This window comes from Rhea pennata, chromosome 2, assembly GCF_028389875.1.
Source record: "Rhea pennata isolate bPtePen1 chromosome 2, bPtePen1.pri, whole genome shotgun sequence".
NCBI lineage: Eukaryota > Metazoa > Chordata > Aves > Rheiformes > Rheidae > Rhea > Rhea pennata.
The window spans coordinates 10547968-10567008 of NC_084664.1; the positions used below are offsets into that span (position 1 = coordinate 10547968).

The following is a 19041-nucleotide window of genomic DNA, read 5'->3' on the forward strand; positions in this document are numbered from 1 at the left end:
AAGAATACGAATGTGTGCTTTCAAAGTGTGACATTCAGGGCTTCGAGGATGTGAAAGGAATTGGATGGACTGTTCTGATGCTTAATCCGAGGCTTCAGTGTACCTTGTAAAATTTATTTAGCTTCCCCCCAAAAAAAAACAGAATACACATTTTAACTGTTGAACTTTTTTACCAGCTAAAGAAGTTTGTAAGGACCCTATCACTATGTGGTTACAACAGAAGATACACAGTTAAGGTCAGGTCACGGTTTCCAAGAACATTCACAGGGACTGAGGATAAGGAAAAGAGGGCTGGATCCTCAGGGAGCCTTTAGGAGCCTGGGCCGGTCACTGTGGAAGTGCCTTGAGTATTGCATTCACTTCCTCTGCAACTGCTGTCAAAGCAAACTCAAACTGCTCCTGCGGAGAGAACAAACACACACCCTGAATAATAAACACCACACTTCCAGAAAGCGGGGTGCACTACTCTGCAGCAAAGCATCCGCAAGACATTGCTAAAAATATGAATACTCAAGGCAGACGGTACACTCCAATGGCAAGGAACAAAATGTTCGGTGACTATTGATGTCATATACCATGTTTGACAGCATCTTCAAGCTAGAGTCATTTTAATGGAGAAAAATGTTGGTAGGAGAAACCAAGCTATTGGGACACATGATACATTGCAACTGCTTGGTCAGAAAGGCTTGGGAGTAGCTGATCACTAGTCATTTCCTTCCAACACACAGATGGAAATGTATTAGCATAATTGAGATATGAAATAGGTGAGATACTGCAAAAGAGAGCCTTCGGCTTCTCTCAGAAGTGTTTCTAGCTGAAATCAGCTGGAATAAATATTTCCTCACACTTTATCTATTATACAAAACAGTATCTGCTCTTTGCTTTACTCATCTTTTCTTTTTTTTTTCAGCTGCCCTTTAAACTGCTTTTTCTGCACCCAACTATTACCTAACAATATTTAGATTGCTCTCTTGCCATTTAAGAAATACTTGAGAAAATTTTTGTTTGTTACTGATTTTCTGTAAGCATAAAAGCAAAACTACTAACAGATTTCTGTGCTGGGTCAGCAGAGGTGTAAAGGACAGGCATGAATGCCCACCTCACCTAAGCACAACCCTAACATGTTCCAGAACTGCCTAGTCTTACATAAGGAGTTTTACTTCCTCAAGGCTAACACGTGGTATTTTCTAAGTAAGGAATTTTTCTCAGAAATTTAGCTTACTGAAAGATCTGACAGGCCGATTTTGAATTTGCTTCTTTTCAGATCAAAAAAGACAAGTTTAGTCATAGTATAAGCAATTGAAGGACATGAGTCAAGGACTGTGCTGAAGTGTCTGGATTTTCTACAAGTATTCTGGCAGTTTAAGCCAACAGCAGTCAAGAGCTGTGAAAGGACTGACTTTGAGAGAGGATGTCTGAGATGTACCCTGAAAAGTATCCTGAGATCACTGAAGAGCCACTATCTCTGCCTATGGGCTTGGAGATCGGTGCTCTAGTAGGTATCTTCAGACCTTCAGTTCACGCTAGCTGTCTGGAGCTGTGCAGCACGGGTGAAGGTATGTACGCAGCAACAACATGTGGGTGCAGAATTCAGTCATCCCCTAAAGGCAATTACTGGACTAACAGTGTTTATTTATGTTGCATTTTTCAGTGTTTCACTTTACTGTGGAAATCTGCAGGAAGGATGAAAGGACAAATTACTGATGTACAAGTCATAGTTCAGAAAGTTGGGTGACCAGTAACTCCTCAATTCAGTGTCAGTCTTCTCTGCCTTGTCCTGCCCTGCTGCAGAGTCATCTCCTACATGGATATGCCACAGAGACAAGAAATGATGGGCACAGTTGTTGGACACGAACAGATGAAAAGAAGTCAGACTGAATTCTTAGAGACACCTTATGTTCAAGAATTTTTCTATCTGCTTGCCTGTCAAAGTGGCATCCTTGTACATTTGCTGGATGGCATCCAGTAACTTTTAGTCAGACATCAATTCACCCTAAAGAGTAAGGACTCAGCCTCATTAGGCACTGAAAATGGTGTATATGCCTGCCTCTCCCTCCCTCCACTCCCCAAGGTCTCCGCATTTAAAGAAGAGTCTGGAAGTGCTGGTGGCCACCTCGAAGCAGCTGCATTTCATGACAGAGCATACGGAGAGTAGCTGGAGGGCAGACGAGGCAGAGAGGGCATTCATCTGGACACACAGCATCAGAACAAAACCAGGTGCTTGTACCTGCTAAAAATGCTTCGGGGCGCTGGGACAACATGCGAGAGGCATTAGGCTCTGAGGAAAAGAGACTCAGTGGGGAGAATGAGTAGCCACCCGACCTTATCAGTGCAGCCTCCAGAGTCTGTTGAATGAGGCAAAAGACCTTAGTGACTACCCAAAGAGGCTTGAAAGCTGTTCCCGAGACCCAGGCATGACGTGAAACCCTCCCACTTGAGCTGACAGGAGATGGGCAGAGCAGACGCTGTGCTGCTGGGACATCGACAGCGGGGATCTCTATTGCTCCAGCCACCCGACGCGAGCACTGCCGCCGGTCCCCAGGCCTTGGAGCATGGTGAACATAACAACAACGAGGCTGATCTGAGCGAGCACGGGGCTGACACGGTGATCCAGCCGAATTTCAGAGATGATGAGATGTCTCTTCCAAGATGTAGGCGTCAGTTCAGAAGAAGAGAAGCTGCCATCTCCTGTAGTAACGAGGCTAGCTAATGTACTCTTCATCTGAACATTTTGCAGTGAGGAAAAGCTCATAAAATCAGGAACTACAATACTTAAATACCAGCTCCATAGCTGAAAGTACCTTAAATCACCCTCCATTTATTCACTGAGCAAATCTGCCCTTAAACCTTGCCAGTCCAACACGTGTTCACCTTACTGTGAACAGCTGCCAAACTGGGGAACCCTCTGAGCTACGAGTGTCTTCAGCCCTCGCAGCGGCAAACACAAGCAGAGAGTGCGATGCTGCCAGCAGAGGAAACCCTACCTCTCTCACCCAAGAACCTTAGATGGATCAGCATGAAAACTAAAGTTCAGATATAGATTTTGGAGATGAGATTTGGGATTTTTTGAGCAGAGACCGCCAACTTGCACTGGCTGTGACCCTAAGTTACTGAGGCAAAACAACTTACAAAGCATAATCTTCACTGTCAGAGCTCCTAACTGGCTGTGAAGTGCTGCAAAAAGGGAGAGCAGAGCAGATGCATGGGATTTGCAAGGACTCTGCCTTCCTGGGACTGGCAGCTGAGGGCCCACCCCCTTCCTTCGGGTAATATGCACAGGAGAAATCCGAATAGCTGAGCTTCCACTGCTCTGCGTTACTACTCTTCAAAGAAAAGCCTTAACACGCCTCCCACACCTTTACAGGAAAACACCAACAATTGGATGAAATTAGTTTCAATAGTTCTTAAAGGAGCTCGGGTTGTTATTTCATATGGCTATACTATTATTTATATGTGCTATTCACATATGCAAGACTATCTGGGGATGAACTTAAATATCTAAATTTGTCTAGAAAATAGAAGTGGACAGGCATTTTGTGGTGACAGTCCACCTAAAACACAGAGGCAATATAAATATATATAGAAAAACAATAGCAAGCTCTGCTTTTGTTCAGACTTCAAAAAAATGCCAAGAAAATCAATATATGCATCATATACAACAGAATGAAAAAACTACATGTAGATGCAGAAGGAGAGGGGGAAAAAAAGGAAATAAATTCTTCTCAGAGAATACTCTTCCTCTTTCACTACTTTTTCCTTTCATATGTGGCATATCAACTCTGTTTTATGATTCCCCTGCAAAAAAATTGCAAAACCACAAACCCTTTATTCTGTTTCTCAGAAATTCAGGATGTTGTTATGATAATTTTATTAACATTTATTATATACAGTGCTCTTGAATTAAAGATTCCTTCCAGAAGACAAAACGTTGCAAACAAATCCTTCACATGGTTATTGAAAATGTGGAGCATTGCCTGCTGGAAACACAATAACATTGCTAAAGTAAGTTGGTGTTTATTTTGCCTGGGGATATTCTGTAATTGGCATTTCTAACCTGACTTTTAATCCATTGTTTTAAATTACTCCAAGAGTCTAATATTCCTCATTTGTATTCAGTGGGGAAAGCACAGGGATTTGTTTAAATCCATCAGAAAAATTCTCCAGGGATAGCGCATTGCTAGCATGTAACCAGATATTTATAATTTGCAAGACATCAGCTCGAATAAGTGATTTGGGTGGTTTCAAGAAAACGACAATGATGGAAGAAGGAGCAAGTCAAGAGATAAACAATATCCTAAGAAAATTTTTCATTCTGGATGAAAACAGTGGATACATTTTCTTTCTGGAATGCTTCCAAATAAATGTTTGGAGGGCAAAAACACAATGTCTTGAGTGAGATTTTCATGGTGCCCTGGTAAATATTTCTGAGTTAACTTAGAGAAGTTGTTTGCATAACCTTATTCTTCGGTGCTGGAGCTATGTTTTTTCTTTTGCTGGAGGTAAGAAACTACAATTTCTCCAAACAGAGAGAAACTAGAATCAGAGCTCTGTATTTCTACAGAGCTACCATGTAAATGGGCTGCATTTACAGAGTAGTTTAGGACTTGCATCTCCCCTCAGAGTTAATACACGTAATACTGAATATTGGATGCTCTATGTATTTTTTCCCAGTCTGAATAACCAAAGTAGAGAAAGATTTGTTCATTTTTGTGTCCTACATGGAGAAAAAGATTAGCTAGCTTTGGTTGGCTAATCATTTTTCATACACTTACGTAACTGGTAAATAATAATTAACCCTCCCCAACTGTTCTGCAGCACCACTTCTAGTATTAATGGGAAGATAAAATGATTAGGAAGAGATTCAGGAGAAGTTATGAGCCAATGATTGCTGCAGGACACATTTGTTTCACCATTGTCCCTCAGCAATTTCAACTCCCTAAATGCTGCAGACATTTCTGCTAGTTCCTGCCTGCCCAAGACTGAGTGCTGCCCCATTGCATTTTACTCAGTTTGGGGCAGGATCTCTCATTCAATAACTTGCAATGAACTTACAATTCATTTAGTCTCTGTGAACTACTTTCTCTAATGTTTTCTTTGCAGCTCTTAATACCCCAAAATATCATTCTATGCATCACTGAAAATAACAACCACAGAGAGATTAATTTCTAGTTTAAGGCATGATAATTACTCTATTGTCTATCTTTAAAAGTTATTTTCAAAAACTGTTACGGCTGACAGTAATTACAGAGTAAGATATTCACCTTACCAAAGGGTACAAACGTAGTCACTGTGCTACATCCATCAAGGACATTGCTTTAGGCTATTCCCTTCAAAGTTACTATATATGACTTGATTTTTTCCTAAACTATTTCCTTTAAGTCAAAACTTTTTTCAAAAAAAAGTAAATCAAATTTACTCTTTAATAAGTTGAAGCCTTTTTAAAAATATTACATGCATAGTTAACCAAAGCTACTCTGAAAAAGTAATCCGTATTTTGAGGATTAAAGTAACAACATTCTTTTAAGCACACATTTTCTTTAGTAGGCTATAGATTGTTGTCTTGACTGCCCTTCATATATGGTAATCAAGATAGATGTTAGAGATGGTACAAAAAAGAGCAGTAAACACCAAAGAAAGTAGCCTAGATAAATCTTCAGCATAAATAAACCTCACTTGGTAAGGAGCCAAACAGAGTAATCAGCAAGCGACCTGCATTAAATTAGGTCATACCCTCTCTCTTCTGTCATGAAAACAACTACTGTGAAAGACCTTTAATGTATTTAAAATCCCAGTGGATTTATTGACAGTACCTTTGTCTGGACCATGCCTGGTCTCTGGTCCCTCAAGTGCTCCAGGGTAGCAGCAATATCAATCTCTTTAGCACCTGCAACAAACCACAAATTGGGCTGAGTTCAGAGCACAAGATAATCCATGCTGCATCTGTCAATCTCTTGCTATCGGGTTCCCTTTGGGCTACCAGTCCAATTGAAAATTATTACATCCATCTCTCAGCAGACTTGGCAGGCAGCTGCAATTTTTGTGTTCATATAGAAAAAGAAGAGGTTGGGGCAGCTTTTATTAACATTAATTCAAGAAAAGGCAGAGAAAAGCAAATTCTTAAAAATGCCTCTGCACCTAGAGCAAGAATGTATTTGCCACAGTGTAGGGGTCCTGCCTGGCCATGCCACCAAGTGTCCCTTTGTCACCACTGCGAGTACACACTGAATTAAGGGTTGGACCCACACAAAGATTTATGTCATTAAAACGAGATTTAGGTAAACTTCTTTCCCCTACAACTGAGATTTGGAAAACCTGCCTATGGCTTCCTAGTTTAGAATCTGTCAGAGCATCTTGCCGTGTGATCCCTGTTTGAGCCGGCAAATCTGCGACATTTACTTTAGGTTATATGTTGAGTGCATGGACACAGCTACATGCACTGATCAGCAACATCAGCATGCAGAGAACAGGCGAGCTGAGCCCCACTCCTCTGAGGACCAGCTCCCTTCCTCAGTGCAAATGTAGATGCTGTCCTTTGAAAACAAGATGAGTGGAGAGCAAAGCAAGTCCTAGTGCCTCTCACCTACCCTGTAATGCCCTAGGGCCTAGAGACCTGAAGGGGACTAGGAGGTGCTGATTTCTCCCTCAATTTCCTCTTCAGTCAGAGGTATTTCAAAACCATCGTCCTCACTTTCCTTAAGTGCCTAACCAGATATACATTATTTGAGGGGACTAAGAGGAAATCAAGATTCTAGTCCCTCCAGTGAGTCCTTACATGTTTCCCAAGGGTGGAAGCCCAGCTGGAAGCTCCTGGAGCTAAAGGCTTTCTCTGAAGCTGAGGAAGATACTCAACTCAGGTCTTCCCCTCTTGTACAGATGCTTTATTTGTTAAGACAGTTTATTAATGATAGGCATCGGCTAAGTTCTGCAATGTGCTCCATCGTTTTGGAGGATACTCCTAGGTGTGCTCTGAAGAGGACTAGGGACGTACAGTTTGGTAACCATTTCCCACTGCGTGGCCCTAGGAACCTCACATCCCAGCATACGTATATTTGAGACTGCCTTCTGGAGGCATTTAAACCTCCCCAAGTGTTCACGGGAAGCCTAGGTGCCTAGCTCTTGGGGCCAGATAGCTAACCTACTTCAGGGGACCAGACACCTAAAATGCAGTGGCTGCAATAGCTCACTTGTAGAAGTCTAGAACAAACATTGGTGTAGTTCCCAGGACTGAATTTGCAGGATTAGGCCTACCGCTTACCATTCTAGTGAGCTCCAAAAAAGCATTTATTGTAAATCAAATGAGGTGTCGGAATTTAAAGCCTTAAGGCTAGCTGTAATAAAGTTTATTCAATGTAAACATCATGCACCTCCTCATTTACTCAACACAATTTCATAACTCAGCACCATCTTTTCAAAAATTCAGAAAGGCAACTAAAAGTAAACGATTAAATTTAAATTAATTTGATAAAAGACGTGAGAAAATCTTTAAAAATAGCATCAACTTTAGAAGAGTAATCGATTTGTAAAGATCTTCTTAAAAATATGTTCTTGATTGTTTCAGAATTCATTCAGGAAGCGTAACAGTGACAACTTAGAAAGTTGCGAATTACCATGGGATTGGGGCATTGTGTGACTTCCGCTGCTTTTTTCCACACATATGTATGGGAATTTACATGGAGAACGTTTTGACAAAATAGAGGGCTTTACTGTAAAAGCAAAAATAAAGCTCTACAACTGAGCAGAGCAATGCCCAGCTCATAGGTTGTAGGTCAGACAGCAAGGACAGCACTAATAATTACACCCTAGGTCAGTGCAGTTTTTACAGGGGCCGTTTATCCAAAAGCATCAGTAGAAGTGTGCCTTGTGCTTCCAGGAGTGCAAAGAGTAGCAGTGGCAGCACATGGTAGCTCATTTCAGGGTTCAGTCTCGCACACCCACATACAGGCAGGTAGGAGCTTCCGTGCTGTGCCACGAGGAGGACGGCAGCGACCCTCCCAGCCCAGCGGTCCCCCTGCGTGCCGCGCGGGCTTCCCCACGGCCCGCAACGTGCACGTCCACCCCGTCCTGCGAGGGACGCCCTTTGGTTGAACCTGCTCCAGCCCCAGGAGAATACACTAACATACTAGATGCAGGAAAAGGATTCCTGATAAGACCCAACAACCCTTTCTAATGGTCAGACACGCTTCTGTGTCTACCTTTGGAAGAGTTAATCCCTTCCTTTTTGGGGGGCAAGTTACAGGCACTTACTAGTGAACTGATGCTTGCTTTTTTATCATCGTTAGAGGAATGACATGCCTAATAGTATGAACAATGTCTGATCATAAAATCCTGATTTAGCAAAACACCAGAGCATAAGCATATGCTTACACTGGAATGTATGAATAGCCCTAGTGGGCCAGTATGCTTAATGATAAGCTTCTTTTGAAGTCTTTTGCCAGTAGAAGTCACCAAAACTGCAAGTTTTACTGGTCAGTGTCCCCAACACATGGGATCAGCATATCACCCACAAACCCTTCTGATGTATTTACATAGGTAATTAAAAAGCAATGGAAAGCAAAATTATGATTTTGCCCAAAGCGTGTATCTTGCTGCGAGGGTAAGGAGCACCATCACAGGCAGTCTGCAGGGTCCGCAGCACCACAAAGCACAGATTTGTTGACAGAAGAAGGAATTTAATGAAGCAAAAGCCTTTCTGAGGATGTTTTTCACTCATTCTCTCTCCAGCTACACAGTCAGTTAAGCTATACAGAAAGGCAAGGGAAAGCAAGGGAAGAGACAGCTTTGCTACCCATTTTTAACATTTCTGAATGCTTCTGACACTATGGTGACAGCAACTACCTAAGTGCCTAGAGAGGCTGATAAGCAAAACATAGTGCTGCAAAGATGGGCAGCTGCTTTGAAGGAAAGCTCTTGGAACAAGAAAATTCAGAGGAAATAGGATGAAATCTATGGCACAGGAAAAAGCCAGCATGACTTTGTTTTCTCTTTGCACAAGGAAACCTCTCTTCCTTCCCTGCATCCACCGCTACCTATTTTGCAGTATTCTCTTACCGTGCTTAAAACAAATGTGCTTAAATATATACATATATATTGCTAGTCCACTATTAAAACCCATTTTGTGACTAGGGCTTTTTTCTATTCACATGCATGCTGGCTTGCTTTTACATCACGTAAATTCAGCTCACTCCCACTGATATGTGTGACAGTCTGCAGAAAGCTCGCCAGCGACGGGGCCAGGCAATGGAGGAGCCTTCGAAGGCTCGAAGGGCAGCTTGAACCCAGCCGGCATTTGCAGGTGATCAGAGCTCAGTGTTCAACTGCAGTGTGAACTTTCGACTCCCTCTAATTGTTTTGTTGGAATATGACACCAAATCTTCAGCAGCACGCTGAGGCTTTCTCCTTATATAAAGAGAACTTAACAATAATGCGATTGTTCATGCATACATGTATACATGCATACATGTATATGAATATAACAGAGTGGCATAGCAACACATTCTCATTCTATGGTGGCCCAAAGCACTTTATTTATGCTTTTGAGCTATTTCAGGTGAAAAAAGAACACAGTATACGTTACACGGCACTAGGAGAGAAGGAAATTACATGTAAGGACATCAGGGTCAAATCATGCTCTTACTTAGATGGCCACAAAGTGCCACACACTGCTAAGATGTTTTAAAGATCGCTTAGCTGGAAAGCTCACATACAAATTAAATTTCACAAAAAAGTTTGGAAGAAAAGCTGGAGGAGCTTGACCCTCCGATTCCAAGGATATTTTGTATTGGAAACATTTTGCTCAAGCAACTGAACTATCACGCCCAATAGTAACAGTTAGAGATGTCAATTTATTGTCATACAACAAATAACCTAGAGGAAGGATTAAAAATACTAGACTGAGGAGCACTGAAGAGAACTGGAAAAGAAAACATAACATGTCAAAAAAGAAAGATTTTCTGTCTTTTCTTTCCCTGTTTAACATTGCTTCCTGTTTCAGGAACTAAAAGGAAAGAAGCAGCATCTAAAGAATAAAGAAAAATTCAGCTCTGACTGTATTTTATCCTATAGGGAATAAATTTGGTTTCTGTTCGTCAGAGATTCATACCAAATTTCATTGCTTGTTTTAAATGAACATAAGAATGTAACTTAGGGTGAGACTGAGCTGATGTAGTACCAGCAGTAATGCGAAGTGACTGTGCAGTGCTTTTTTTTTCTTTAGCAGAACATGCATTTGCAATAATTCCTTGTGAGCCAGACTACACGCATCTTCCCCCACCCTGAGCAGCTCTGTGAGCTAGTCGAGTAAATATGCCCTCAAACGCTTCCGCGTCAGTGCAAGGCAGATTTCTGACTTCAGTAATTAACTACCATGTTTCTAAGGGCTCAAAGTGTTTACAGCAAATGCCCAACAATCCACACCAGAAACGGAATAAACCGAGAGAAGACGCGAACCGAATTATATTTTGCTGCCAGGGAGCGAAGCTGCTGCTGAAGGGTCGTTTCCTTTCCAGCCCCCCTCTCCCCGCAGGCACCCGCGCGGAAAGCGCGCTGGCACTTAGCAGCCGCTGCTCCGGATTAGCGGCTCGCAAGGGGTTAAAGGGTTTGGCCGCAGAGAGGCACATAAGCAGAATATCCAGCACGTCATAAAAAACACGGGTAAAAGCCAAAAAAATAACGAGCTAGCCAAATTCTGCTGCGATGGGGCTCCACAATGGCACCGGCGGCAGCTTGCGATATTTAAAGTTGCCTGAATGCTAATGTTAGTTTAATTACTGCGTTAACGAAACCCTCCCTCTCTGGTGCTGCCCCCAAACGGGGGGACGTGACGTGACGGGGGACCTGTAACGACAGGCACACACGCACGCGACGAACGGCCCGCGCAGGGCAGCGCTGTCCACGCCGCAGTGAGTGCGACGGTGCAAGAATACAGAAACCACGGTTCGCAGGGAAGGGTAAAACGTTCTCCGGTATCAGCTGGGAAGAAATGGTGAAGGCACAGATTGAAGAAATAGATTTCAAATTCAACAATCTACGGAGCCCGCGCAACTGAAAACTTGCTGTTTATCCAGTTATAGTAACAATCTGCAGTCGCTACATGAATGTTTGAAAACATTTGAGATCTTATTTTTATGCAATAGGCTCGAACAGACTTGCTCTCAAAGCAAAGTCAAAAATCCTGTTTTATTCATTACTAATGAAAAGTGCAGGGCAGATTCTGTGAGACTGACAGAATTTTATATTAAAGCACTATATTAAAAGGAATATTTTAGGTTCTAGATGCTCTGAATTTTCTGTATATTTATAAAAATAAAAATGATCTTTAAATACTTCATCAAAGTAGTTATTTGTGGGGAGTTTCTTTTTAAATAACTCAAACCGAAGGGTTTTTTTGGTGAACGTTTCACAAATATATGTTACTCATAAATAGTATATTAAAATGGATTTTTCTAGCAGGGAACAATTTCCAGATCTATCAGCATATATCCTCAAAAAGATTAGATTATAATTCTGCAGAATGACTATGAATTCGTTACTCTGAGCACTAAAGGATGGCTTAGCCATTAGGGTACTATGTTTAGATATACATTTGAATTATCTTCCGGACTGAGGCATTTGCCCACATCATTAAATTCACCCTATGTTTCACACCATCATTTATAAAATAAACAAATTTTCCTTCTTCATAGGTTGTTATAAAGGTGAATCCATTAATGGTTACAAGGTACTTGGACAGTAGAGAGGTAAGGACCGAAATGGATACTCTATTTTTTTTCAAGAGCCTCTGCACCTTTTTCAGCCCTCCTTCTGTTCCCCTTGACCATAAAGTGATCATGAAGCTGAATATATGATGTTGGAGTTATGTGGAGAGGTCGTGAATGGAGGATTATTAGGACTTTTACCATTTCTCCTTGAGGAGCTGATGATGCTCTGTGTGGGAACAAGCATCTATCCCAACAGCAAGAAAAAGAGAGGAATATGAAGGGACTACAGAAATGACCTGTCAAGTGCTTTTCTTTTTCTAGCAGTAGGCATTCAGCTTTGTTCTAGTCAGATATTTCCTGTTTAATGCATCTTTTTTATTTTTATTGTATTTTACAGATTGTGAATTAGGCCTTGAAGGGCAAAGAGACTTGTTAGGTCAGATTAAAAACTAGCTTGTTAAAATCTCTACGGAAGAGTCCTTAATACAGTTCTTTCCGCTGATGATGCTAGCAGCTGAAAAAGATCCAATTAATATTTGCAAGATGCTGCTGATTGGCAGCCTTTTAGCCTCAGAGTCAGGCACTGCACACTATTTGCAGGCTGTCGAGAGTGCCACGGAAGAATCACGTCTGCCTAGCACAGGCTATATATTATGAAAAAGCAAAAATACACAAGGAGAAGTTAGGGGCCAAAACACAGTGTCAGCAAGGCCAATCAGCTGTCTCATCACAGCGTGTCTGTATTTAGGATGACTACAAGTGTTTTTCATGTTCTGGTGATGACTGCTTTACTTGCACTTGAAAGAGCAGTGATGCTCCGTGGTTAAACCAACCTCACACACACAGCAGCTTTATACAACCTTTACGCTTTCCCCCTGTCAGAAATAGGCTTTCTTGGCTTTAGCAGAAGGCTTAAGGCTTTGTCTCTCGACCGCTTTCCTGCACTCAGCGTTGCCTTAGCAAGGAGGCAGGCAGCGAACTGGGGATAGCAAGGAGATGGGAGGACAGAAGCCTCCTGGAGAAGGAGAGACTGAAACCGGCGCCTGGTCTGCCAGAAGCCTAACACACAAAAAGGGCACGTCTGCAGTGGGAGCTCCATTTGGGAAGCAGCTTCTCTGCACAGTTAGCAGGCTAAATTAGCACTCATGGAGTATGACGTTGCCACAACTGTCCTGTTTCCAAGCTGGCTAGACATAAGCCCAGATATGCCATAGATTTGCAATGCCCTCGAAGCCCCAGACGCCGCCAGCTTCCCAGCGACAACTTTGCAAGGACTGCTCACGTCGCAGCTCTAGCGTTGCCCCATCAAGTACTTAATGTTGCAGGGAAACATTTAATCACGTCTTATGAGGGACAAACTCAATCTGATTAAAGAAGAAAGGGTCATAACTAGGGGGAATGTAACACCACTTCTTCACTGACCATTAGTTTTAATGACATACCAGTAATATTTACTAACTAGCTTAGTCTCAAAGGCCCAGCCTCATCTCATCTACTCCAGTCATCCTTGAAGCTAGAAGCTGAGTTAGTCATCTAGCCTCCCGACAGCCAACGGAGAGAGGAAGCTCTGGAAGGTAATTTATTCATCGTGAGAACTACCCTCCAGAGGCACATATCATTCTCCAACGACTACTGAGAAGACCTAGACAACTAGATTAGGCTACATTCTTAATGCTAGATGCTTTATATTGCTAAAGCTAGCTGAAACAACCAGGGTTTAACAGAAATGAGTTTTTGTACTGCAACACTGGGCCAAAGAAGATGAGAGTATTTCATGGTCCGTTCCATGAATGCTATAATCTGCTAAATCTAAGAGGGGTTTGAGATCTTCATGTATGTGAGATGGACACTGTAATGTCGTGAATGCTGTATGTCTGTAACCTCAGTCAAAATACGCAACTGCTTCTATAAACCTAAAAACTAACCCAAATTAACATTTAACTAGCTTTACTAAAAAACAAACAAACAAACAAACAAAAAAAAGCAGGTAAAACAAGCATGCAAATGGAGAAGGGAATAAATAATAAAAGGAAAGTAATGAATTTTGACATTCACACACGTGCACAGTATACACTACATAATTTACTGTAGTTTATAGATTTTACATTGATCCTTGAAAACTGCAATTGCATATTGCACGTACATATAAATAAATGAAAGCCCTATGACTTTATCACTATGCAATTCAAAGTAAATTGATACCAAAGATGGAGTATCTAGGAACTGCCTGATTTTTTTAGAACTGATACAGTCAAAAACCGTATCTGAGCTTATACCGATTTTGACAGTCTTGCAGCGACAGAAATTCACTATTGTTACATCAGTTCCTCAGCTAATATCCTCTGTCAGCGCAGAAAGAAACGGTAACCGGAGAGATGCATTTATTGTCAATTCTACAACTTCTGCTAAAGCAAACTGGAGACCCATAGGAACACGCAGGAAGCACACACTGTAACTGAAGCAAATGGATGCTAATTTGAGGCCCCACTCGCATTTCCACTGTGCCTGCGAATACTTCACTTTGTATAGGAATTGTCTCTCTTTTACATCTAGATTTTCCCCCAGCCTGCCCAGGAGTTAAAAGTGCACAGTTTTTTAAACAAGAATATGCCTAAACTATTACATTTAAGAAATAGAAGATAATTTCACATCGGATAAAATATCCCATATTCACTTACAGTCATTGTAGAAAATACTAGTATGCACACCTAGATTTAACCTACACACACATACAAACACACACAAAGGGTAATGATGCTCCGAAAGAATTGTGGCTGTGTTGCTGCTGCCTACATACATTCCCTAATATCAGCTCCTGTATACTACAGATACGCAATGTGCTTCTTTTAGCACCTTTTCCAGAAACTACAAGCTAACTACTTCAAAGGCAGTTCATCTCCACGTGCTGAATCAAACACAAATAAGGTTAGGATGCTGATTTCAAAATCACACTTCTGAAAATGTTCCTCAGTTTGCCCTAAAAAAATCTGAAGAGTTCCCTTTGGAAAAAGTGAATTTACCTTGCAGGGGGTGCAGAAGCAGCTCGCCCACGTGAATCTATTAAACTGTAAGAACTACATTTTATGTTACTCTAATTTTATGTTGCATGTAGGTGGCAGTGATTTCACAAGACAGTACAAAGATCTAGCTGAATAAAAGATGCAACTATTACAGATTCATTCTTTAATAGAGTTTACGTATAAAAGTGACAGAACTGGTCCAGCTATAGAAGTTGTGGAATAATTACATTTTAGTTTGCTAATATATATTGTATCCTTAACAGCCAGAAGACTACCATCTGGTCAAATAAACTCTTCTCATCAAATCTCTTCTCTTCAATCCCTCTATGGACTGCTGCATAAGATTAACTACAAAAAAAGTAGTTCTCCAGTCTGTATATAAACCTCCTTTTCCAAACATTTGCCCAGCTGCTTCTTGAACTGATAGCACAGTATTTCTATGACCAGCTTTTCCACTTTTCCACAATCTAACCTACCCATTGTGTGAAAAAATGCTGCCCAAATTCCTTATCTACTTGTCTCCTCCTGAGTTTCAGTCAATGACCTCTTGTTTTCAAATTAGTCACTATCTCAAGCTGCTTATTGACATCAATACATTCCTTTCAGGGTCCTCTAACGCTCTATGGGGACCCCCCTTCGTGCTCCTTTTCCCAAGGAATAGTCCATGTCTGCTCAGTCTTTCTTCGCAATTCATTTGCCCCAAACTCTGAATAATGAGGTTTGCTTTCTACCATACTTTCCTAGTCCCAATTCTTTTCTAATAAAATCCCCAAAACTGCAAAACAGTGAAAAAATGTGTTTCTTTTAGAGTAATCTCTGTCAGTATATGCACTAAACTATTTAAAAAAGAAAAAAAAATTACATCAATAACTTGCTTGCTTTTTGTTTAAACCTCTACAGACCATATAGGAAACCACCTAAAAACTCAGTCCACACAAAACACACTAGAAAACACCAAACAACACCACCTTTGCAGTGGTCACCAATTCATTTTACCACAGAAGCTTGTCAAATACGCTAGGTGTTTTTATAGATGTTCATTTGATGAACTGCGAACTGATGACTCTATAATGTCAATAGCTTTAAAGCTCTATGCATCAAAATGTGTTTTGCAAAGGCAATAACTGAATACTGTTTTTTAAACAGTTTGTTCTAAACAGTGAGGGCTCCCTGATCATCACAGGTTCTACCGCAAAAAACTGTCCTATACATTCACTACCCACTTTTGCTGAAGCTGGGGGCCCAGCTCTCACTGTGATTAATTATCTTCTGGGAAAGCCTGCAAGAACGAGCACTATTTGCCTAATTGTGTTTCCAGGGTAACTCATTACATAAAAGTTACAATACATAAATGCAGCTCATTTGAAAAACTGCCCTTACAACATATGATATGTTTGCCTAGACACAAAGAACTTTTTTTCAGGAACTGAAATAGGAACATTTCAGGAATTACATGGTGAACATTACTGCTAAGATTTGAGGCTATCTTGTGGAGGGCACAGTAGTGCACAAACCAACTTTGGGCTTCCCTGGCCTGCATTTTTCCCCTAGAGTAATCATCTAAATCTAGCTCTCCAAATTGCCAGGATTAGCATTGCACAGATTCAAACTTAGCAAATGAAAATAAACACATACTAGGAACTTTTCTACCATAAAGTTTCTCCAAGAATTCCAGCTATTTCTGTTTCTACTTCTTAACTCTTAACATTAACGTTTTTTAAAAAAACTAATCTCTTTTACACTATATATTCTCTTAGCTACTGTGAGAAGCATATAGTATGTTAAATTTTACTTTCACCGAAGAAACCGGACCCTGGGTTCCAATAATATTCCCTCATTTACCCGGAGTATGTTAGAAATAAATGATGTCCAGGAAGTTGCTCCAGGCTTATATCAGTACAATTGAAAAATAGAATTTCCCAAGTCTTTGAGTCAAGACTCAAAAAATAGCAGATTGAATCCATTTTAACTCTAATATGGCAAGCATTTGCTTTCATAAAATCCTTTTAGAGTGGCGCTTGCCCTACAACTTCATTATGATTGTTCAATCCACGTAGCAGATGAGCAAAACCTCAGCAAGGCTTCAGATTAGCCAAAATCATTTGATTGTGATGAGTCAGAAGGCGAATTAAAGAATCTTTTGTTTTGCCTTAAAATGTCATGCTATACCGTGCATCTGCTCAGGAGCTGACTCACAGACCCTCACACAATAGCGTGGTGGGGACAAGGAAAAGGACCAGGGGAGGGACCTCCTCAGCCAGCCCAGGCCACCGCGTGCATACTCATCCGTTATAATCCATGCTTTTGAATGTGGGAGAAGAAACCACTGGATCGCCTTTGCTAAATCAAATCTTTTTTTGCTGGATTTTGCAATTCTGAAATCAATACTTTACAAGGCATTTAGAATTCATGTTTGCCTTCGCTTCGTCTCATCTCACTCCAACTACTTCAAACACAAAAAAATGGGTGGTCAGCAAACCTCAAACAGCTGGTAGCTGGATTAGTATCTAAAAATCAAACTATTACCTACACTATCCAAGCCTCACAGTTCAGAAAAATGAAAGTGGGAAGACCCATAAACTCATTCTTCTCTTTGTCATGCTCAATAACAATGTCTTGTAATATATCAAACTTTTAGTCTTTACAATAAGGCTGCAGGAAAGATGAGAAGGAAGAAAATGTTCAAGATTTTTCTAGACCACAAAAGAAGGGGAAAAAGCTGATCAGCTCAGAGTTACTGTGAGTTTGGAGTGAGGAAGGAATATCAAGTAAACGAATCTAAATTAGTTTATCCTCCATAGTAAGAAAGGATAAAACTTGTTAATACATCAAGAATGTTAAAATTTTTAGCAGAAATCAGCCGCAGAAAAAGTCTGCGTCAAAAGTGCAGCAAGCATTGCTATACAGAAAAATATTTATACAGAAAAACAATGCATTTGTCATTTTCAGTCCTTATCCAAATCATGAAGCACACATAGAGTTAAAAGAAATCTTCTCACTTGAACACTAAAGTGTGTCTTAAGCTGTCTGCAAGGGAAATTAGAGGTGACTTTGGTAACTGTCTTAAAATTTTAACATTCATTAGGAAGTAGTATCAATATTTAAACATGTTCCTGTAAGGTCACACTCTGCACTGCTCAGTTTTCATTACTGCTTTGAGGGGTAGAGGATCAGGGCTGCAGAGCTCCTCCGCACATGGAGTATGGTATTAAAAATAATGACAGCAATACACTACGTGATAAATAATAGAGCAATGGTCCTGGCACAACTGGACAGAAGGACACGCTCACACTGGACACCTCCCACCGACACGATACCGAAGTGACCGCAGTGACCAGCCATCGCTGCTCTGGAGCCACCGCTCCAGCATCCAGTAACACCACGCGGTGCGGCCAGCTGGAGCGCGCGCGCAGAGGCGGCCGTTAGGGCTCTCGCACGGAGGGTACCGAAACTCGTCAAAAACTCGACCCCACAGGCAATCGTTCAGGAGGCCGGGCAGAGCCGGGGCGCTGGGGCCTCCTCCACGGGCCGCGCGCGGGGCACGCGGCGCCTGCGGGCGCCCCTGCTGCCGCCGGCAGGCTCTACCGACGGCCTCCTTGCTGGTTGATTTTTGGCCTAAAAAATGATAGGAGACGTGGCTACAGGCACGACTGTAGAAAATATGAATTTCTATAATAAATGCTAGCACTAATTCAATGAGCACTGGGAGAAAAAATCGCTAATGACAAAGGCATTTACAGTTAACTGTCTACGAGAACGTAGGAAAGTAAATCATTACATGAAAAGGGAGCTCCTTTTCTAAATCTGCCCTATTAAAAAACCCACTAAAGAGCCAAAGCATTTATTGATTGCTTTCTACTTTCCCACTGCCGAAACTAAGTACTCCTCTATTTACTTTGATTTAAAAATGCATTATTGTCTACTTTCTAATAAACCAGGCAGTGGAACAAGAAACTCAAATTATTCTAAGTTTTTTTTTTTTTTTTTTTTGAAAGACTGAAGGCCTTAATCCTTAAAAGCCTTTTTGAAAGAAATGTTACTAGATGCTGGCCTTGCAGCTGGGCCCAGATTGAAAGTGCACTTACATTTTTCTGTTCAGAACTGAAGGACTCTGAAGTTAGTCCTCGCACTTCACATAAAAGCTTTGGAAATGGCATTCTTTGCTGCTCGTGCAATTCATTCTTTAAGAAAAGGAAATGGAAAGAAAGATTTCATGTCCAGGGCTCCGGGCCCCTTTGATCATTTGACGAACACTGGATCCTCAACCTGGGCCTCCAGCTTCTCAGGGCAGACAAAGAGGGCCCCGGCCGCCCAGGCCGGGCCGC

At 41.4% G+C, this 19041-nt stretch overlaps 1 protein-coding gene across 1 annotated transcript in view; it reads right to left on the reverse strand.

Annotated features, from left to right (window-relative positions):
• Positions 1 to 277: 277 nt before the first annotated feature.
• PTPRN2 (protein tyrosine phosphatase receptor type N2) overlaps positions 278 to 19041 on the reverse strand; it is a 493407-nt gene continuing 474643 nt past the window's right edge. Inside the window, exons 22-23 of the mRNA XM_062570859.1 lie at positions 5811 to 5884; positions 278 to 399 (exon numbers count right to left, since the gene is read on the reverse strand). Of these exons, the coding sequence (XP_062426843.1) occupies positions 328 to 399; positions 5811 to 5884 (146 nt within the window). The 3' untranslated portion in view covers positions 278 to 327. The remainder of the gene's footprint in view (positions 400 to 5810; positions 5885 to 19041) is intronic.